Genomic DNA, 19,888 nt, shown 5'->3' with positions numbered 1-19,888 from the left:
TCACATCATATAGATGGCGACAAAAGGGAGAATTATAACTGGACTAATTATTAAGGTTGTCCTGTACCGTAGAGTAGACCAGAGGACATTGGCTATGTATGCTATGATAGAGAAGAGAATAATTGCCGCTAGAAAGCGGGTGATGAACAGATGTGTCGACTATGTACTGAAACGCAAGACTACATGGTTGTCTATTGACGGTTGACCAACTTGTCTGCATTCAGGAACACCACCTGTCCATACCTTGACGTTGCCCAAGCTCAAATAAGGGAGAAGCAAATATGTGATACATACGTAAAGAAGGAAAGAAAAAGAAAATGAAGAGACCCGAGAGTAAGAAATGAGGATCGAAACATCCAGTGGAACGAGACGACACTCCGAAAGACCGCTGGCTGTGACTGCGACTCTTGTTCCTCCATTATTTATCAGACCCAAGCGGTAGTACGAAAAGGCTTAAGGCGAGGCAGGAGGCGTGCTCTCAGGAGGAGTATTCTCTCCCGACGACAAGGTAGACCGGGCACTGTGGTAGCTATATGTGCATCAATAACGTTAGCATTGTTCCACAGTCACAAGCAAGTCAGCGAAAACAAAAGGCAAAGTACTAACCTGCTAACACTAGTATACTGACTCTCAGCCATCGACACAAACGACGAACCCGACGGCTTTTTCGAGCCAGTACCTCTACGATGGGCATAAATCTCCTCTCCGAGACCCATTTCCGTGACGGTGTCCTTAAAAGCCACTTTGGTCGGAGTCGGCAAGCCATGCTCTGTCACCGTATCAACCGCTGGCTCTATTATGACCTGAGGCGGCTGCGGCGTCGTTGAGCGCTTGTTGAGGGGAGGGGCCGCGGTAGGTCGTTTGGAAGGACTCCAAACCTCTCCTGAAGGGGCACGTGGCCAGGGGTTGAAGCCCACGTCGAGATTGCCGAAGCTACCGTGGATTTTCTTCCTCGTTTGTACCTTTGTTGGCTCTTGTTTGCGCTCTGGCGAAGTTTCATGGGCGATGCTAGTTGAACTTGTGCCTTGCTCAGTGTTGTCTGCAGTTGATACTTCGGATATGTCTTCTACGTCTTGGTGCGGTTTGAAAATATCCCTGATGGCTGGCTTGTAACGCTGCCGGAAGACGTGAAGAGAGCCACCGGCATCAGCACGATACGGCTTTGCCGCGATAGCAGCAGGAACAGACTCGTTCTTATCGATGACTGCTGTGGTCTCGGGGGTATCAGCACTCTCAACGGGAGCGCTCTTGGCAGGGGCACTCGAGACGGGGGCGCTCTCAGCCCGCGCGCTCTCGACAGGAGCAATGAAGATTTCGGGAGCTTGCTCAGTGGCACTTGGTCCTCTCTTCACAGGCTTCTTCTTCTTCTTAGTCACCTTCTTAGACTCATCTTGCGAGGCCTGCGTGGGCTTGCTGTCAGCAACGACAACTGGCGCCGGTTGTGACTCCTCCTTTGCAGCCTGACTTGTGTCCACCGAATTCCCCAAGTCCCCCGAAGTGGTCTGAGAGCATGCCCCCTGTGCGGCACTATTCTCCTTTTTCTTCTTTTTGGTAGGCTTCTTCTTGCCCTTTCCGTTTTCGGGCAACTTCTGTTCCTTGTCTGCTTCCTGAGGCTCTGCCACGGGTGAAACAACATCTGTCGGGCCCGAGTTTCTCTCAGACGCCTCATCTTGGATAACTGGTGCTTGGGCGAGCCACTGAGACGGCAAAGCTTGCCTACCGGTCGGTTTGTGCCGTATTACTGTTCCAGTTATCTCGTCCAAGTTTTCGGGTTGTCCCGAGTTCCGATTGTTGGAAGGTTGAAGTTGCTCATCTGATCCTAACTTCATCGACGTCTCCTAATCGCCGACGATGTGGGTTTCATGATGTCCTCTGCCTTCCTGATAGATTTCAGCCTGTTGGCCTTCGCCGCCCGAGCCCTGCTGCGGAGCGGAAGCTCTCTCTTGCTCGAGCCGGATTTCCTCCAATGTACTACGAGATGAAGGTAGTCTCACCGGAATTCCGTGGGAGCTAGAGGAATTGGAGGTTCTTGAGGATGGTAACTCCTCCTCTTGCAGTAAGCACACTTCGGCAGGTTTCTTAGTCTGCGCATGTGAACCTTCTCTTCGGTGATGCTCAACGTGTGAATGTCCGATCTGATTTGATGACTGATTGGCCATCTGCTCCGCCCGTGGTCCTGCCGGTGCTCCTGCCGGTGCCCCTACCGATGGTCCTGCCGGTGCCCCTACCGATGGTCCTGCCAACGGTCCTGCCAACGGTCCTGCCGACGGTCCTACCGGCTGTCCTACCGGCTGTCCAAGATGAATGGGCATATGCCCATGTTGATGGGGGCCACCAGGATAAGGTCCATGCGGGGGTTGTTCGGGCCAAGGGGTATATACCATTGGCATTCTAGGCTGATGATGAACAGTCGGGACTCCCAAACCTTGTGGCCACGGATGAGTCCTAGGCGACCCTGGAAGGTGTGCCGGTGACGCTACCGGTGGCACTGTCGGTGGACCGCTGCCAAAGGGAGGCGGTAGGGGATATGTAAGGACAAAGTGGCTAGGACTGGTGTAAGGCATATGAGCAGGATGGAAAGGAACGGGTTGAGCAGGATTGCATGGAGCAGGCATCCTGTAGGGCGAAGGAGCATGACAATGGGGATGCTGGAGATGAGCGGGATGAGGGGGATGATGCGGATGATGCGGATGATGGGGATGATGTAATGAGTGAAGAGGCACTGCAGTATGTTGAGGTTGGATATGCGACCCTGTGGTTTGCAGCATTTTCCCAAAACTCCTCGGATTTCCTCCGACAAAGGGATCAGTCTCCGGGATAGATGAATGCCTCGAAGAAGTTCTGGCATTGCGCAAACGGGCTGAACCGCCACTGCCAAGATAGCCAGCCTTCTGGCTAGAAGTGACAGAAGGTGTGCGCTCATGAAGCTGTGCAGGTTCCTTGGTTGGTTGTGGTCCAGTTTCAGCCTCGCGTTGCTGAGGTTGACACCGCCAGTGTTTGGTGACCCAAGGGTGCTCGAGCTGCAGACGGAGACAGCCGGTGCCATCTTGAATTTGGGCACCATTGCCAACGTTCACGGCCTTCACCGCATCTTCTTCCTTCCGGAAACTAAATCACAAGTCAGCGTAAGTCTTTAAGCGTTTCCGTGTATTTCAAGTATGCAGATACTCACGTAACATATGCAATCAGCTTGCTGTGATGATATTTCGATGATGCGCTGCAGCCTTCAATGCTCCCAAATTGACGGAGATAATCCTCAACGGCTTTCAGTTTGGTCGGCGTGAACATTGTTCCTTGGCCAAGGCGAGCACGAACACCACGATTCTTCTTGTTGCAAATATTGCACTCGCAAGGTTCCCAGACGGCCTGATAACCCGATTTCCCAAGGTTAGGACATTGAGGAATAGAGTTGGCCGCTGGTTCCTGGGGTGATGTATGGTGGTTGTCCCGATTCGAAGTTTGATGGGTGCTGGTGTTGCTGCTGCCCTGAGGTTGTTTATGATGCTGCCTGATTGGACCGTGTATGGGATCATTCCGCAAGTGAGACCACCCGTTCTTGGGCTTCTGGTCGGTTCCTTTCTTCTTCTGTTGGCCTTGCGCTTGGGATACCGAGGCGGGCTGATTAGGAAGACGGCCGGAAGTAATACGGCTGGAAGCATTCTGGTCACGAGTTTGAGTGTGCGGGTTGGCGCTTCCAAGCTGAGTTTTGCTTGGGAGAACATTCCCGGTATGGGGCACCTCAGTAACAGTAGCAGAGGACTTGGATGGAGCTGGCATTTGCTGCGAGACTCTGCTAGGAAGACGAGATGGACCTGCAATTCCCGTCTCGACTTGGAGTTTGCTGACTTCAGACTCTGGGATTGGGCCTGACTTTGACGGCTTGTGTTGTACTTTGTTCGCCTTTTGGTCGTGCTCGCTATTGGCTGGAGTCTCAACCTTGCTGTCAGCAGATTTGTCGCAAAGGTCCGATGAACTTCGTCTGATCGAAGGGATAAAGTCAGGGGCCGTGGCTTGGATTGATGCTGACGCAGCGCGTGCGAAGGGCGGATGAGCCACCGTCAAAGAGGAATTGCCGAGAGGAGGAGACGATGTCACGGGAGCGCCTGCAAGGAGTTAGTTGGATGGCTTTGTCTCGCGCTAAGCTATCGGAGGAAGGCCAGAGGGCAGCAGTGGTATGTGAACTTACCTTGACAATCAAGCTGCAATGTATCCTCTGGAGGGATAGTGGCCACAATGTCCGGGGAGATTTTGGCCACAATGCCTGGGGAGTTCACGGCCACAATGTCCGGGTTGCGATAGTAGTGATACCAATACTCCAGCTGGTCACAGAAGAAGGCAACGCAATCTTTCGGGAAAGTAACACCGTGGGCGTAGATGTTAGCCCACTCAGACGGACCGAACACCGACATGATATCCTTGGTGGTATCCCAGCAACTCAGCCTGTAGCGATTCTGCTGCCAGGTGAGCCAGCTTTCGACCCACATGCAGATTTCATTCTCTTTGAGGAGTCGGAAGACCACCTCCTTGAGGTTAAAAGCGCCTTTGTACCACAGATCGATCGGGTGGAAGTACTGGTGAAGGTCCTCCCAGTAACAGGGGATAGTCATGCCTTCGACAGCATCGGGCTGACGGCTGCGGATCTCTGCTGCAACTTCCTGGACCTTCTGAGAAGACCAGTTGCGTGGTGTGTCGCGAGCGGGCAACGTATGTTTCAAAGCAGGCTTGCCTGCATGTAACGAAAAGGCGCACTTCGACCCGGACGGTAAGTATGTGTACAAACCGATCTTTGGCTTCTCGGTGATTGGGGTCGGGGCTGGCATCTTGTCGGAGGTGAGTACAAGAACACCTTGACGAGTAGCGTGTCGAGCCATTTTGTTGAAGAGGGGTAAGCTGGATGGTGATATACCGCAAGCTTGGCTTTTCGGCGACCTGGACCAGATTCTGCTGTGACAAATAAGTAGACGTGCTGGCAAATAACCTTGTTTTCAAGTCAATCAGATTTGCAAAGACCTTTGCCGACGAGCGAAAGTTGCTGGAAGGAGCTCGATCAAGCTCAGCGTTGGCGGGGTGACGGTTTGTGAAGAGCTGGGTATGCGCTTCGCGAAGAAGGCTGCTGCAACGAGTTGATTGGAAGCGAGTATCTTTGTCGGTCAGTTACTGGGACGGTAGAAAGACTCGCTGTCCTGTGTTGATGGTGATCAGACAGAACGCGGGGCTGTGGAAGGTTGTTCTGGGAGGAAGAAAAAGGGTGGGGGGGAATGGTTAGTGCTGGGGATTTATGTTCGAGGACTGCCCGGACACTGCACGAGTGAATGGAAGATTGTTTTCGAGGTGAAGTGTTGTTGACCGGAAAGTGAGGGGAGGGCTGAGCTTCTGCCCGAATATTTTACCGGCAAACGTATTCGTCGGACATGCTGCCAGCCAATTTACCATGCCCGATATTACCGTGCCCGGATTTACCATGCACGAAGACGTGGGAGAACGCACCGAACCTGTGCAGGACGATAGCATGAAACTTTCGCCGAAACCCTTTCCCGCAAGCCCCTCTAGTGCCCTGCTGCTTAATCACCACCTTCTCCTTCTCCTTGTTATCGATGGATCCGGACATTGCATTGTGCGGATGTCCGATGTGTGGATGCATCGATATCAATGCTGATACCTCTTCGTTCGATCTTTGCTCACGACATTTTTAGCCCCAATGGCGCTCACCATATCATAAGAAAGAAAAGAGGCAATCGTCCACTGGTATCGGACAGGTTTGCCCAGTTGATTGGAAAGACTTCTTTTTGCTTCATTCAACCACTTGGTGTTTATAAAGTAAAGGTGCTTCGGTGAGAGGAGCACGAACAACAATGCCGATTACATATTTACAGAACAGACGGGGAGGAGAGGAGTATCTTCTGGACAAGAACAGAATCGGAAAAAGGAGAACAGAAAAACGGGACAATGCGCATCAGCATTAGTTCTTCTTGGGGAGATCCTCCAACAACTTGAGGATGGCAGACTCGTTGTCGCCAGTGAAGACCTTGCCGTTGTTCCAGTCAACCACCTGCAGTCAAAGGTAATCTGGTCAGTAAGCTGCCTAGGTATGTACTCAAGGCGGGAGGGGAGAGACGGACAATAGGCCTCTTGAGGTTATCGGCGTTCTCCTTGAACTTCTTCAGGGCTTCTGTCTCATTCTGGGCATTGCTGATGATGGATGGAATGCCCGTCTTGCCCACATAGTCCAAGATGGTTCTGAGCTGTTCAGTGGTGGGTGCCTCCTCGGTGATGTTGAGCTCAAAGTCGGCCTTCTTGGCGGGCGCATTGTCGGAAACAGTAGCACCGGAGCCTGCGGCTTGCTTGAGGAGAGTGGCAATCCTGATGGATGCAGGATTGCTCGCCTTGTGGAAAAGCGTGATGGCGTCAAGCACCTTGGGCTGGAGCTACATGTGCCGAGTTGAGTCAGTGCACATTCTCGCTGTACTATGGCTGTTTCGCAGCTGTATGTATGGCCACTTACAAACTTGAACATTTTGGTAATGAGACTGGGGGAATTCCGGGTATAGAAGTGAAAGATATCTTTGACTTGACTGAGAGGCTGTTGATGATGGTCTTCGATGATTGGTGTGTAGTTGATGACTGGAAGAAAGTGTTTGGGTGACGTCCACGAATGGAAACCTGAGCTGGGAGCTTGGGCCACGCGTTAAGCCTCAACTCGGATTGCCCAATCGGGATGAAATATGGAGTTCAGACTAGGCCCAGCCAGGCTCGCCCGGCAACCACTCCGACCCCACATCGCACAGCCCGTACCTGATTCCATCCTCACTTTGAGAGCTTCCTTCAGAAGTGACCATGTTTTGTTGTTTGAGGGCGATGGGCTGTAAGCAGAACTTTGCGTTATACACGGGCTCACAAGACAAATGACAAGGAACCATACTTTTGTGCACTCATGCCAGGTGCATCTTTTAAGATTCAAGTCCCTTGGGGTGATGTCTCTCAGCCGGTGGGAGGGAGCACATGGCGCTTGATACCTATGGGAGCTACCGGTAGAGGTATCCAACATTGTTCTAAACCAACAAGCCCGTTCCTCCTCATCAATGGAATCGCCCATCTTTGACAGCTTACAGCATGCATTCATCGTTTGCCAACAACATAATGTACTTGGGTCTTTGCTGTCGGAGTATCTGTGCCTCTTCGTCTCAAATGTCCAAGATCTACACGAATCACAGGACAGCAGATTTGATCTGTAAACTTCCTTTCCAGAGCCTACGGACAGGATGAGTGCATTTCTTCTTCTACCTACCTACCAACTGTATCAAAGTCATGACCAGATTGGCGCTCCCGTTTGTTTCAATGCTCAAGTTCGAGTTTCACCTGGACTGCTCTACACCTCAGACCTCTACACAGTAGAAGAGGGAAGATGCCGGTATGATACGGGTACATACTCCGGGACTCTTTCCGCAGTGTCCTTTGCTTCATCTCGACTTCTTGACCTTGACAGTTGAGAGGTTCCTGGACTCTCTGGACAATGGCTTGGACCTGCCCTTCAAGTTTCGACCCCCCACCCCACAAGTGGGATCTCCCGCAGGGCCCCACCCACCTAAACATGGAGCGCCTTGGCGCCCCTCCCTCCGCATATCCCAGCACTTTGATCAAGGTGCTGACGGTAACAACTCTTATCTGTTCCGCCCTCTACAACCGCTGTGTTGTGACTGTATACACACGGCGGAGTTTGTGGTTGTTCTTGTTGGATTCATCTTATTCAGCTACATGATTTTCTATCCGATTTTGTCGGGCAAAAAGATGCAATACCGCAAACACTTTAGCGCACTTTGGCTTCCCCGCAATCACCAAGCGCCCTGTCGATCAATGACGTAAATGATAGGACCAAAGCCAAAACAAGCCTGCCCTGCGGGCGTCGCATCATTACCATACCATAACTGTAATCCATCACCAAATCCATACATCCGGGCAACTGCCCTCCACTGAGCTTCACATGATGGACAGACAGCCCCATTCAGTGGGAGGTGAGCTGTGGAAGCTGAGTGGCCCTGGCATGACGTACAGTCCGTGGACCCCATGACCAGCAGGCGTCCTTTCCTCTTGTCGTCTTTTGGAGGTTTGGAGGTTAGGTATAAGTAGAGGCAAGTAGCCGCAGGTTGTTCTTTTGTCTTTGTTCCGCATTCAATTTGAACAACATCGTTCACAACATCATCAAACATCATACCACAAGCATTTGTTCATGTGCAATACTCCAGGATTCAGATTCCCGCCAAACGTACAGTTTCAGCAACACCCCAGCAGCAGAACATCCAGCAATATGAACTCCAACGTCGGAAACGCCCAGGTCTACGAGGCCGGTGACCAGCGCAATGCGAAGCAGTCCGAGATCGAGACCCCCGACCGCTACAACGAGGGCCAGGTCCACGCCCACAATAACATCGACTCTAAGGACGAGAGGTCAATCAAGAACCGTCTGGCCGCAGCAGAGGCCGCCGACGACTCGCAACAGGACAGCAGAGAGACACAGTTGCACAAGAAGGACCCAACACTCCCCGTAGGTGTAGCTCTCTCCAATAACCAAGAGAAACAGGCAGGCTAACACCTTAACCTTGAACAGGCAAAGGACCACGGCAACGAGCCATCCCGAGGTGCCAAGATCGACGCACAGATCCAAGCAGAAGAGGAGGAGATCCTAAAGAAGAAGGGCGCGAGCTTGCCGGGACAAAAGTAATGGAAGAAAAGGGGGAGAAAAATGATTATTGTTTGCTTTGGAATGATGGGACATGAACAACTGGGCATTGGAATTATTAAGGGCATCGTCAGCATTGGGATAGGTATCTTACCGGCAGGTAATACAACGACAACAGTGTTATGTTAAACCAACAACACGTTTCATGATACAAAGGTCGCCTCTCCGCGTTGCCTTCCAGATCCATGGGACCAGTAATGGGAAAGGATTTCGTATTGTTTGAACGGCAGGGACTACGTGGTCGTGCCAATGGAGCGTATACCTCTTCGCGTTTATGCATATTCTCGTCGTGTTCCCAACTTTTCCGCGTCACGCAAAGTGTTGTTGGCGGTCATAAATCGGCTAATGTCAGCATTTAGCTGGATCTACAATATGGATTCACACAGAATCAGGACGGACTATCGCCTTCAAGCAAGCAACCGTTGGTTCGCAGAGTAAGCCCAACAGCGCACTCGCTTGCGTGTCCATGCCCCTGGGCAAGACCGACCATGTTCGTACGTATTCCCGGGGAGGGGCGGCAGGCTTGCCTACCGACAGAGGGTAACCATCAAGGTACCCGTCCTAGCCGTCAAGGTAACATCAACATGAGGAGCACATTATCGCGTGCTAGTATCGACCTACTATGTAGGAGCTACAGGGGCTAGCTCTTGGGTACATAAACAAAGGCATGTGCCCCTTTTCGTATGTTTACGTCCCTGAATTCTTCAGTCATATTTCCAGATATTTCCGATCAAGAAGTACAGCCCATTCATTGTATACACCACACCACTTGCTTGAAACGACCGACCACTTTTCCTTACCTTCGGGATGACCCTTCGCGTAATGCCACCACCCAAAACCTTCACGGTGCACTCCTCCCTCCTCTTCGACCCCAAGCAAAAGGCCTTCCGGAAGAACATCTCGATAGAAATCGACCGGGACACGGGCTCCATAGCCAATGTTTACGAACGTGACGACGACGATGACCTTCGGCTTCAGATCCAAGCCGGGGACATCGACCTAAGAGGCGGCGGCAAGTGCGTCCTGCCCGGTGTGGTGGATAGTCATACGCATGTTTTTTTGCATTCGTATGTGTAAGCTCCCCGCTTCCTTTCCCCGACCTTACCTAGGTAGGTACGTTCAATTCAGATCACTAAGTAAGGAACCAGCGACCGCCCCTCCATAGAACAAATGCGCGACGCCTCCCCCGTCGAACGCATCCTCCGCGCCACCTCGCACGTCCGCGCCGCCTTGCTCGCAGGATTCACCACCTACCGGGACCTCGGCACCGAAGCCCTCGGCCCCGCCGACGCGCAACTACGTGATTGCATCAACCGGGGTCTAATCCCGGGTCCCCGCCTTTTCGTGGCAACCGACGCTTTGGCCTCCAACGGCTCCTACGAGATCCGGCGCGAGAACAAGTCCCTCTCCGGCAGTGGCAGTGGTGGGCTCCTCGTCCCGCGGGCCTCCGACCCGTGCGATGGTGTCGACGGGGTGCGCGCCGGTGTCCGGCGCAGAGTAGGCGACGGCGCGGATATCATCAAATTCTACGCCGACTACCGCCGCAAAGTAATGCGTTTCCCCGGTCCCGGGGTCTCGAATACCTCCAACCAACCCATCCTCTTCCCGCCCGACGACCCGCGCAAGCGCAACCCTGCTGTGCCGCTTTTTGGGCAGGACGAGATGGACGCCATCGTGCGCGAAGCGAAACTAGCTCAACTCCCTGTGGCCGCGCACGCGGGCGAGACCAAGGCCGCGCTGATGGCGGCGCGGGCGGGCGTGACGACTGTGGAACACATGTTTGAAGATACCAACGGGTTGTTGGATGAAGTCCTGAAGGAGATGAAGAGGCAGGGAACGATCTGGGTGCCGACGCTGGCGACGGTGGAGAGTGCCGCGCCGCAGTTTATGGAGGCGTGCCTTGCGGCTGTGAAAAAAGCAGTAGACGCGGGGGTGAGGGTGGTGACGGGGGGCGATACGGGGGTGATTGATCATGGGCTGAATGCACGCGAAATAGAGTTGTTTGTCAAGGCGGGGATTCCCCTAGAGGAGGTGTTGGAGATGGCGACGGTGGGCGGGTGGGAGGCGTGCGGCGGGGAGTTGACGGGGTATCGGTTTGGCTGGTGGGAGAAGGGGTGTAGGGCGGATATCATCGCGTTGGACGCGGATCCGAGAGAGGATGGGAAGGCGCTGAGGAAGGTGGGGTTTGTGATGAAGGATGGGAAGGTCTGGAAGCGGGATGGACGGGCGGTTGATATGATCACTGTCCCGGAGTTTCCGCCGTCCATGGATGATTGATGGTTGTGGTGAAAGGCCTGGCTGGTGTGGAACTGAGAGTGACACGAGGAGTTGGTGATACTATCACCGAACAAGCTCGGGACTGTTTGGTGTCTGTTGCCGACATCTCTTTGTGAAAAGAATAGCCTAAACCGGATATAAGAGTGGACGGCAAGCAAGATGTGATGATGATGTTCGCAGTAAAATTCAGGCTTACTTACAAGCATGACTTGCCTTTCTCAGCAAGAGAATACCATGAATTCTCTCGGTGTAAGCTATGTACAGTCAAAGTGTGGTTAGTATCTACGTAACCCATATCCAAGCTGATGTGACTTCATACACATGCCCCTGGGTGTGGCCGGCTCCAGTCGTGAAGAATGCGAGAATTTTGTGGCGAAGGAAAAGGTATAAAACATTAATTCATAGGTAGTCTCCAAAAACTCCCTCTAATGCTTCGTGGCAGTCACACGCCAGACATCTGATGTCCCGAGCCGTGCTGCGAAAAATCGGCAGGACAACACGCCCTCTCATGTCAAATCATTTTGCTCTCATCCCCCCTCCCCTCCCTTCTCTCTATGATGTTGAATAATGGATAAAATGTCGAAATTCCCCGTTGGCATAAGGATGTCTGAATCGGATCGCTTTCAATGCCATCCATACAGCGTCTCATCGAGTAGTCGTCGGTGACTTAGTAATCGTAGAAAGATATCGTATGTGCGTCGAATAATTTTTGGCTGAACGACAACCAAATCCATGTGAAGAATGTGTGTGTAGTGTAGATGATGGTATGCGGAGTGTGTGAGTATGTGCTTTGGCTCCGGGGGTATCAAAGAACCGGGCCGATGTCGATTAGATAAAAGGTGATAGGTCGTCGGTCGGTCGATCAGTCGGTGAGAACCATCTCCATGGGCCATGTTCGTCGGATTATGCCGTCCATCCCGGTGTCGTCCCGTGTCCCGGTGGAGTCGCTGAGCCCAGATACGAGCGCAGATGGGGCCATGTGTGCCAGAAAAGGAATGGCCGAAAATGGTGAACGCCCTGGACGGTGGTGGATGGTGCAAGCGAGGGCGGATATTGGAATGCTTCAAGACGTTCCGTTCCGTTGGGGAATGAAGACGGTTGTGATGATGTTTCGAACAGCCATGTTTTCGGTTACAGATTGTTCTTGAAACAGCCCTTTCATGACGAGGCAATCACCACATCTCCCAAGCACCGGCCGTAGCTACAGCATGCCTCCTTTGGTAGGTCACCTTTGAGGATAGCATCGCGCTTGGCCTACATTAATAGCGTCAGCATATGTGTAGTTTATGTTCGAGAGGAAGGAGAACGTACATCTGGGCAAACAATGGGTCTTGCTGAAGCAATGGCGATGAGAGAGAAGACGGCGAGGAGTTGGAACTTCATTTTTGAGACTGAGGAGAGCGAGTGACTGAAGGATGCCTCACGAGACAGGTATGGTCGATTCGAGGTACGGTGTATATATAAGCTGGTCGGTTCGCCGAAAATAGCAGGGTTGCCTCGTATTATCGTGGGCGAACTTTTGCTGACAGTTGCTGTTGTTGGATGTGGATGACGAGCGGGAACGAAAGACAGCTCGCTTTCTGGCGTGAGGGAAAATGGCTTTAAACGAGAGAAAAATGAGAACGGGTTTCCGGCAAGACTTCTAAAAGACTTTAAACTTTTTTTGGAAGGGATCATGCATACCGGCGAGGTGGTCGGCGAGATATATACAAGTACCAAGCCCCCCGTGGCCCCGTGGGTGCTAGGATCGGCCTCGGGGGAGAACATGGAAGAAAAATGAGGGCTGGTTAAGATGTGGACTTCCACGGTGGACCATTCCACATACTATGGTAACCCAATTGATGAAGATCGCCCAGGAGCCCAGCATCTACAGCGGATACCTCAGCACTTGCTGCTCCCTGCTTGCATTCAGGCAACTATCCACGCTTCATCAAGGTATGTACCTTTTTCGGGAATGGAGTCGTGAATTTTCTTCACCTGAAGAGATAAGAAGGTGTGATGGGCATTTTGGGGTTGAGGGTGCTGCATGCCCCTGGATGGAGGATGCATGTTGGTTCTCCCTCAGCGGGCCGCACTGCGGATTACAGCCGAATGTGGACAACTGGCTCCGACCTGCTTTTTGAGGCGCAGATAGGACTCTCTCGTGAAGAATTCGTATGGATGATTGGCGAGCCGGCGGCGTTGGCTGTAGCCTATCGGTTGTGCTCGTCGAATGCCCCCCCATGGTCTCGACACTCTTCGTTCTCGGGGGTCGTATTCCTGATACCGATACGTACATGTGTACACCGCATTCCACGTACTGGTGCCTCATACGGCAGAGACGGAGATGCGGCGCGGGATGTGCTGCTCAGCAATCTGTATCAATATGAACAGAGGAGATCGGCGCAGGGAGCGATGGAGGGGAGAGAAAATAAAGAAAATACCGTTTTCATGCAACCGCATTCTAGCAGCATCAATGGATCTCAAATGACTCGCAAGTCTCCATATCTTTTCATGATCGGGCTCGCCGTCGTTATTCTGGCAGGTCCCTAACCTCAGAGGAAGGTCGAACGGGATCGTCAAAAGATCGAACCCCAGTCCGTAGATGACGGGATGGAAGATACGGAGAAGACGACGGCCTAGATATTATTTGGAGGTGACGATGTGCAGAGGTCTTGACATGAAACACGCTGGCTTGAGCCGCGAGCGGGGGTTTAAAATGGATTTGGAGAATCGGAGTGGCTTCCAGGGCGCTCCCTCTGCACACACTTTATCCCAGAGTATTTTGTCCCTCCTCATCCTTGCTTTTTGCATTTGAGATAGGATCTTTTCGTGAACATGCGTCCTGGCTCTTCTTCAGATCACAACAGAGGAGCAAACACTCGATCAAAACCCCTTTGACCGATCATGCCAGGGGTAAACGAAAGAACCCAGCTGGCCAACTCCCAGCTTTCAACTTTGCAAGCGACGAGAAAAATGAAATCACGTCAAGTGTCAACAGCGGCCGAAGCCCCGAGTCTCACATCGTGGTAAGGGTTAGGGTTCAAACTGCGCCTTTTCGGGTGCTCCCGAGCCCCTAAAACTCAAGTCTGCTTGGCAGTTGGCACTTGGCCTGTGCAGCGGAAGCACATGTCAGAAGCTGTCAACTTGAACTGATCCGCTGAGCTGAGCTGAACTCATCTCGCTCCAGCCACAGCCAAGCTCGAACCCCGATCAACAAGAGGCTGAAGATACGACTGGGATGAGCGTTCAAGCCACAAGCAATGACGTTGATGATTTACAGACCCTGGCATTCCGGCCCTTCCCTGACGAAGCTCCCGTCCTCGAAAACCAGCAACAGCCCACCTGTCAGGCCCTGCCAGTCGGACCAAACACGTCACACCTGTCCCGCCGACCTACCCACTCAACGCACTGCACTGCCCACAGCAACCTGAAGTTTGCAAGTGCACCCGACTGCCCAAGCCAAGCTCCAGATTGGCAGGAGACCTCATTTCTTTGCTGTGACCTGTCGCCGTGTTTTCTGTCCTTATTTCTTCTTGCTTTGAACCATCATTCTTCCTCCAAGCTCCGGCATCATCGCCAAACTAACACCAACACCAATTCACAAGACAACAGTCGCGCATTCGGTCGCAATCCCAAACCCATTTACTACACCTAAACACTGATCTGAACACAAGGACTCGCGAGTCCCCCCGCAACCGTCAAGATGACGCTTTACTACAGTTTGGTATGTGTTTACTGTGTCCTTCGCCGTGGCAGCCGCATCACGTCGCTAGATAGAGAGGACGATACGGCGATGCTCATGGACAGAACTGGCTAACGCGATTGCTTTGTAGGTCTTCATGCTCCTAGTAGCAGAGATGAGCATTTTCATGCTCCTCATCGTTCCTCTGCCCTTCGCCATTCGCAGGAGGCTGTTCACATTCATCTCCGAAAATCCACTCATAGCAAAGCTACAATACGGTCTAAAGATTACCTTCATATTCATCCTCATCCTGTTCATCGACAGCGTGAACAGAGTCTACCGTGTGCAAGTTGAACTTGCCGCTGCTACCGATGCCTCCAAGGGTAACGCGTACGTACACCTGTTCTCCTTCCCTTGAATACAACCAGAAAACTAACAACATCCAACAGTGCCGCCATCATGGGCCACGAGCGTCTCGAAGTCCAGGCTCGCAAGTTCTACTCCCAGCGCAACATGTACCTTTGCGGCTTCACTCTCTTCCTCTCCTTGATCCTCAACCGCACCTACATCATGATCCTTGAAGTCCTCCGTCTCGAGGAGAAGCTCAAGAAGTTCGAGGGTACCGACAAGAACACCAAGCAGTCCGAGAAGCTCGCCATGGCCGGCGACCCCGGTGAGATCTCCCGTCTCAAGCGCGAGATCCAGCTCCGCGACCAGGACATCGAGACTCTCAAGAAGCAGGCGGCCTCTCTTCACCGCGAGTACGATGAGCTTGCCGAGAAATACGGCCGCACCCAGCAGGATGATGTCCCTAAGAAGATGAAGTAAACGGAGACCACGTTTTCCTCGCAACGGAAAGGAACTTTTGTTCTTTCGTAATAACACAGAACATCATAAGCACGACGTCGAGACTTTGATGCCCGACGCAGTGTGGACCTCGAAAGATGGATCATGGAAGAGGGAAGGGAGGTAGAGGGACAACGGCGATTACCGTCGCCTTTACGGGAGTTGGGTGCATGATCATACCGTGGTGGAGAATCAACAGGGACGCTCGGTTGTTTGCGATCGAGCAGGTTGTCAGTCTAAAAGGAGTTTCATAGCTTTTCAAGGATACCGTGAGAATGTATTTGGGAAACTGCTTCTTTCATACCCCAGGTGTCGAGTTGGTAGAAAAATGAGAATGAACAGAACGTTTAACTTGATATTGTGTTAGTCCAAGGATCTCTTGACAACCCCAACTCTTCCGCCCTTCTTCTATGCACTTTGCCTTCGTTCCCCCCTCATCATCAACAGATGGAGGGTGTTAAAAGGGATAGATAGATACTTCACACACAGAGCTAGAAGAATATTGGTATTATTCTATCCAAGTCCAGCAGTGTGTATCTGTTCAGTATTCACCCATGTTGACATGGCCTTTACGTACGTAGCGGTGTACCTTTATCGATCGCCTGACTACCTACGTACCTACCAGCTTTAACTACGACGATACCTATGTATGATAGTCGCTGTATAACGAATATGAAGTAAAACTAACCTTACACTTTGCTTACCTACCCTTCCTTCCGTTGATTCTGAATATCCGTAAACACCTACCACCCTTTGTCCGATCTCCAATGTGATGTTCTTGAGAAGTCACCACCAACATGGGCGACACAAAGGAATACGAATAGGTATCTAAACCAACAAGTTTTTGACGCCCAACTGGGCAGATAGATAGATAGTCAAAGAATGATGAGTGGCCCACCAACACCAAAATACAAGCAAATATCATTGACTATATTCACGCCCCGATGCCGTCCCGCCGCCCTTTCGTTCCACCTCATCATGCTCCTCAACAAATAAAGGGGGTATATATATAGCGTTCCGAAATCATTCCGATACAATTAAAAAACCAAGGCTACAATTGTAAAAAGAGACAACCAACCGCCAAGCGCCTAACCCCAGATTTCCAAAATCAAGGCAAGTAGTGAACAGTGAACGACATGTCCAGACTGAAGGATTGATCTCCGAATAGAGAAAAAAGTACGAAGTGCTGATTCATGCGGCCAACCGAAGTTTCCTGCATGCTCAGACAGTTGATGTCCAAGGCCATTTTATTGTGTGGTAAGGAGGCCTACGAGGGGGTTTGCTTGCGCTTCCAAGTAGGCGACGGTAAGTACATCTATTCTGTCCCATCATGTGGGCGGTCAATGGGAACAGCGAGGGCATTTCCTGTTTGAGAAGTTGGCTGGTGACTCAACACGTTCGACCATGCCTTGAAGCTCCATGCCAATACGGCCAAGGGACGAGGCTGGTTGGCGAGATCGTAGGTTGGGTATTGTCCTGTGCCCCGCCAACTTATAGCTGAAGAGGCCGACATCTGAAAAGGCCTCGAAATCACCCAACTGTGCTCGGTGTTGACGCGAATATGCGAGGACGTCAACGTGTGCCGTCCCGAATCTACCGCGTCGTGCTCAAATTTGTTTGGTTCCAGTGACTAGTTAAGAAGCCTTCAAACCGCAACAGAAGCATTCTTTCTGCTTTCAGCATCCTCAACCTGGAAGCCGAACACAAGCCTGAAGAGATCTTTCAAAAACCCGTACTGTCCAGACCGCATCATCATCCAGTTGACGCTTTTCGCAATTTCGATGGCACTGATGCGCTTCCCTCGAGGTGGAAGACTAGCGGAGGCTCGGAATGCGGAATCGGTTAGCACCAGATTCTTGTAGTTCTGCAATAACGTGGCATGCATCGGTAACGAGCCGAAGGATCCCGTAGGCAAGCTCTTGACAAATGTCTGCAAGGCAGCCGAACCGCCTTTGCCGTCTACTGCCGCAGTTTCCCGACTGAAACCAATGTTCATGGCAGCTTTAACTATCAAAACCTTGATGCGGGTGATGTTCATATCCTCAATGGTGGCAGTAGCAGTGGTGGCGGTGCTAGACGTGTGCTGACTGCTCTGACTGTACCCCGAAAGGTTTGAGGCGCTGCTCGACCAGCGCCCTCCACGCGAGTCGCTGCGGTCGTTCGATGGCCCAAGTACCATGATGTTAGGCATCTGGGGGCTGGCATCTGGCGAAACTGGTGTGTCTTCAAACTCGGTAACTGGTGTCTCGGGTATGATTGGCTTTTGTCGTGGTCGATCCGTTAGGTCGCTGAGGCTCCGGAGGCTTTCACGTTTCGAGCGTATTGAGGCACGGCTGCCGGCGTTGGAACGGGAATCGGACTGGTGGTTGGATGAGAGGCTCTGTAACCCATAGCTTCCAGGGGAGAAAAAGTTAATGTGACTCGGTCGGGGTGTTCCTCGATCAGGTCGAATTTGTGTCCAGCCCTCCCTGAAGATATCGCACAACTCCCAGCACGCCTGGACTGCGGATCCCAAAAGCTCTTCATCTGGAGCTTTACCATCACGACGGTTTTGTCGAAGGCTAAACAACATCTCCGCCAGCGCCCAGCAAGCTCGTAGAAGCGAGTCCGTCTCTTCGGGCGAATCGTTTCGTTGTTTCATAAGTCGGTGGCATAATGTGATGTAAAAGTCCAAGGTCCGCTCCCTAAACGCCTCGGGGAGGCTTCGAGTGTCTTGAGCGCTATATAGACTGCATAACGAGTTAGCTGATGTGATGAGAATGACAAGACGACGATTCCGTACTGGTTGTTTAACTCAAAGCTCACTCTCAATATCGAGTCAGCTACTTCGTCTTTCTTTTGCCGTACATCGAACAATGACTGGCAAAAGTCGCGGCAAAGATCTAGGTTAGTCCGGGCAATGTTGTGAGACTCGGGATAATCATTTCTGCTCTGATAAAGTCTTTTGCAGAGTTTCCAACAGCTCTTCCACGCTTTCTCGTGAGCATCCGGAGTTCCAGAGCTATTGAATACACGTTCGCGGTGTATAGAACTGAGGTTCGCAAGAGTGTTGCAAAGCGTCCAGCACTCTTCTAGAGCTGCTGAAAGAGCCTGAATCTCGGTCTGTTCGCTCGGTGTGGTTTCGGCAGTGAGAAAATCGTCCGCATCTTCGTATCGTGAATCCCCTTCGTGGCTTTCTGGTATGACTGTAAATAATCAGCCGGGCGCTTCTGAGCAGATGACAAGTGTATACTCACGTTCTAAGCTACTTGTAGTGCTAGACCTTAACCTGGAAGTCTCGTTTGCAAAGACATCTTCCAACCTCTGAGCTTGAGGTGTCGGTGCATCCAGGCCGAACGCTACCGGCTTGACGTTCGTGTTAACCATTGGGCGGGAGTGGGTCGGAGGGGATTGTGCCTGGATCTCATTTAGCTATACAGTTATCACCAAAGCGGGCATTGTACATACCGTCGAGGCTTCGCTGGCCGGGGGACTGATGGTGCTACTCTCTGCACTCGCGGCGCTGACAGAGTTCGAAAGGCTGGATCTTGAGTAGTTATCACTTGATTTCTGTCCCCAATTCGAGTCAACATCGCATTCTATTCATGTTTGGGAGGGAAGCATACCCAATTTTCAAAGCTTGGTGGCGCATGTATCACAGAGACAACCTCATCACCCATAGATTTCCGTATATGGTCCGGTAAATTGGTCCGTAGCATCATAAGCTTGTTTCGTCAGCATCGGAGTTTGAGCTCAATATCACGCCAGGAGGCTGAACTAACCGAGTGATGACCATGCTGCCCTTGCCCTTGCCCAACATGTTCTTCTGCCTCGTCGTCCTCGATCTCTGTAGTTTCGGTACCATTCGATGTCACCGGAGATGGGCCAACAATATCGCTAGTCGGACTTAAGAGCAGATGTGCCGAGTTGGGTCTGATGTAGGAAGTAGGGCGTAGTGACTGAGAATCGGAGGCCGACGAGGAGCTGGAGATGAAAGAGTCAGTAAGTTTGACGGGGCTGGAAATCGATAGGGAAGGAATCGTACGCCATATATTGGGCAGGCAGCGGGGAATCTGGACCCGCCGAGAACGACATCTCTGTGTAGGGAGAGTAGATGGATTTAAAGCTTCCAGTCGATGATCTCAAGGGTGCCTCAAGAGCCATTGCGGGGGATGGTTGCAATGGCTAACCCGCACTGCAAACCAGAGGAGCCCTTAACACAAGGCTCACGCTGGCCTTCCAAGAACGTCCAACGGGAAGCTGCCAAAGGAGTGGGCTGCGTGTAGGCCTGTGTGAGCTCGAGTGAACGTTGACACCACACTCGGTGCGGCATAAAATGTTGTGAAGAATAGACCACACTGTGCTGCTGCGTCCTAAGCGGTGATACA

At 52.0% G+C, this 19,888-nt stretch overlaps 8 protein-coding genes across 8 annotated transcripts; 3 read left to right on the top strand and 5 right to left on the bottom strand.

Annotated features, from left to right (window-relative positions):
• Window positions 1-315: 315 nt before the first annotated feature.
• On the bottom strand, window positions 316-4,871 carry B0H65DRAFT_562150 (uncharacterized protein; the record flags this gene model as incomplete). The annotated part of the gene is made up of 8 exons (XM_062830189.1): window positions 316-529; window positions 607-1,460; window positions 1,515-1,754; window positions 1,851-2,159; window positions 2,289-3,108; window positions 3,173-4,103; window positions 4,187-4,651; window positions 4,781-4,871. The coding sequence occupies 8 exons, from the start codon at window positions 4,869-4,871 to the stop codon at window positions 454-456; spliced, it is 3,786 nt and encodes a 1,261-aa protein (XP_062685639.1). The 3' UTR covers window positions 316-453.
• A 929-nt stretch (window positions 4,872-5,800) lies between these two features.
• B0H65DRAFT_6411 (uncharacterized protein) lies at window positions 5,801-6,628 on the bottom strand. Its single transcript, XM_062831199.1, has 3 exons — window positions 6,503-6,628; window positions 6,120-6,425; window positions 5,801-6,049 (listed from the first exon to the last, which is right to left on the bottom strand). Exons 1-3 carry the CDS (start codon window positions 6,512-6,514, stop codon window positions 5,960-5,962), a joined length of 408 nt encoding a protein of 135 aa, XP_062685638.1. The 5' UTR covers window positions 6,515-6,628; the 3' UTR covers window positions 5,801-5,959.
• Window positions 6,629-8,042: 1,414 nt separating this feature from the next.
• Window positions 8,043-8,760, top strand: B0H65DRAFT_6277 (uncharacterized protein). Its single transcript, XM_062831178.1, has 2 exons — window positions 8,043-8,539; window positions 8,603-8,760. Exons 1-2 carry the CDS (start codon window positions 8,225-8,227, stop codon window positions 8,714-8,716), a joined length of 429 nt encoding a protein of 142 aa, XP_062685637.1. The 5' UTR covers window positions 8,043-8,224; the 3' UTR covers window positions 8,717-8,760.
• Window positions 8,761-9,410: 650 nt separating this feature from the next.
• Window positions 9,411-11,453, top strand: B0H65DRAFT_6290 (uncharacterized protein). The gene is made up of 2 exons (XM_062831181.1): window positions 9,411-9,807; window positions 9,883-11,453. The coding sequence occupies exons 1-2, from the start codon at window positions 9,542-9,544 to the stop codon at window positions 11,009-11,011; spliced, it is 1,395 nt and encodes a 464-aa protein (XP_062685636.1). The 5' UTR covers window positions 9,411-9,541; the 3' UTR covers window positions 11,012-11,453.
• A 716-nt stretch (window positions 11,454-12,169) lies between these two features.
• Window positions 12,170-12,394, bottom strand: B0H65DRAFT_543594 (uncharacterized protein; the record flags this gene model as incomplete). The annotated part of the gene is made up of 2 exons (XM_062829237.1): window positions 12,170-12,265; window positions 12,323-12,394. The coding sequence occupies 2 exons, from the start codon at window positions 12,392-12,394 to the stop codon at window positions 12,170-12,172; spliced, it is 168 nt and encodes a 55-aa protein (XP_062685635.1).
• A 2,456-nt stretch (window positions 12,395-14,850) lies between these two features.
• Window positions 14,851-15,503, top strand: B0H65DRAFT_437634 (B-cell receptor-associated 31-like protein; the record flags this gene model as incomplete). The annotated part of the gene is made up of 2 exons (XM_062825324.1): window positions 14,851-15,065; window positions 15,125-15,503. 2 exons carry the CDS (start codon window positions 14,851-14,853, stop codon window positions 15,501-15,503), a joined length of 594 nt encoding a protein of 197 aa, XP_062685634.1.
• Window positions 15,504-17,166: 1,663 nt separating this feature from the next.
• Window positions 17,167-19,222, bottom strand: B0H65DRAFT_413596 (uncharacterized protein; the record flags this gene model as incomplete). Its single annotated transcript, XM_062823852.1, has 5 exons — window positions 17,167-18,250; window positions 18,304-18,706; window positions 18,758-18,917; window positions 18,969-19,070; window positions 19,127-19,222. The coding sequence occupies 5 exons, from the start codon at window positions 19,220-19,222 to the stop codon at window positions 17,167-17,169; spliced, it is 1,845 nt and encodes a 614-aa protein (XP_062685633.1).
• A 12-nt stretch (window positions 19,223-19,234) lies between these two features.
• Window positions 19,235-19,664, bottom strand: B0H65DRAFT_416653 (uncharacterized protein; the record flags this gene model as incomplete). The annotated part of the gene is made up of 2 exons (XM_062824048.1): window positions 19,235-19,484; window positions 19,546-19,664. 2 exons carry the CDS (start codon window positions 19,662-19,664, stop codon window positions 19,235-19,237), a joined length of 369 nt encoding a protein of 122 aa, XP_062685632.1.
• Between the last annotated feature and the right edge of the window lie 224 nt (window positions 19,665-19,888).

Source organism: Neurospora tetraspora (genome assembly GCF_033439725.1).
Source record: "Neurospora tetraspora strain CBS 560.94 chromosome Unknown B0H65scaffold_1, whole genome shotgun sequence".
Taxonomy (NCBI): Eukaryota; Fungi; Ascomycota; class Sordariomycetes; order Sordariales; family Sordariaceae; genus Neurospora; species Neurospora tetraspora.
Note: the sequence above shows the minus strand (reverse complement) of the source record. Positions and strands in the feature narration are given on the sequence as shown.

Bases quoted from the DNA above. Each gene is read 5' to 3' on its own strand.
- B0H65DRAFT_6411 (XM_062831199.1), bottom strand. The intron at 6,050-6,119 runs GTCCGTCTCTCC...CTTTGACTGCAG, and splicing joins ATAACCTCAAGAGGCCTATT to GTGGTTGACTGGAACAACGG.
- B0H65DRAFT_6277 (XM_062831178.1), top strand. From the start codon at position 8,225: ATGTGCAATACTCCAGGATTCAGATTCCCGCCAAACGTACAGTTTCAG. The intron at 8,540-8,602 runs GTAGGTGTAGCT...AACCTTGAACAG, and splicing joins AGAAGGACCCAACACTCCCC to GCAAAGGACCACGGCAACGA.
- B0H65DRAFT_6290 (XM_062831181.1), top strand. From the start codon at position 9,542: ATGACCCTTCGCGTAATGCCACCACCCAAAACCTTCACGGTGCACTCC. The intron at 9,808-9,882 runs GTAAGCTCCCCG...GTAAGGAACCAG, and splicing joins GTTTTTTTGCATTCGTATGT to CGACCGCCCCTCCATAGAAC.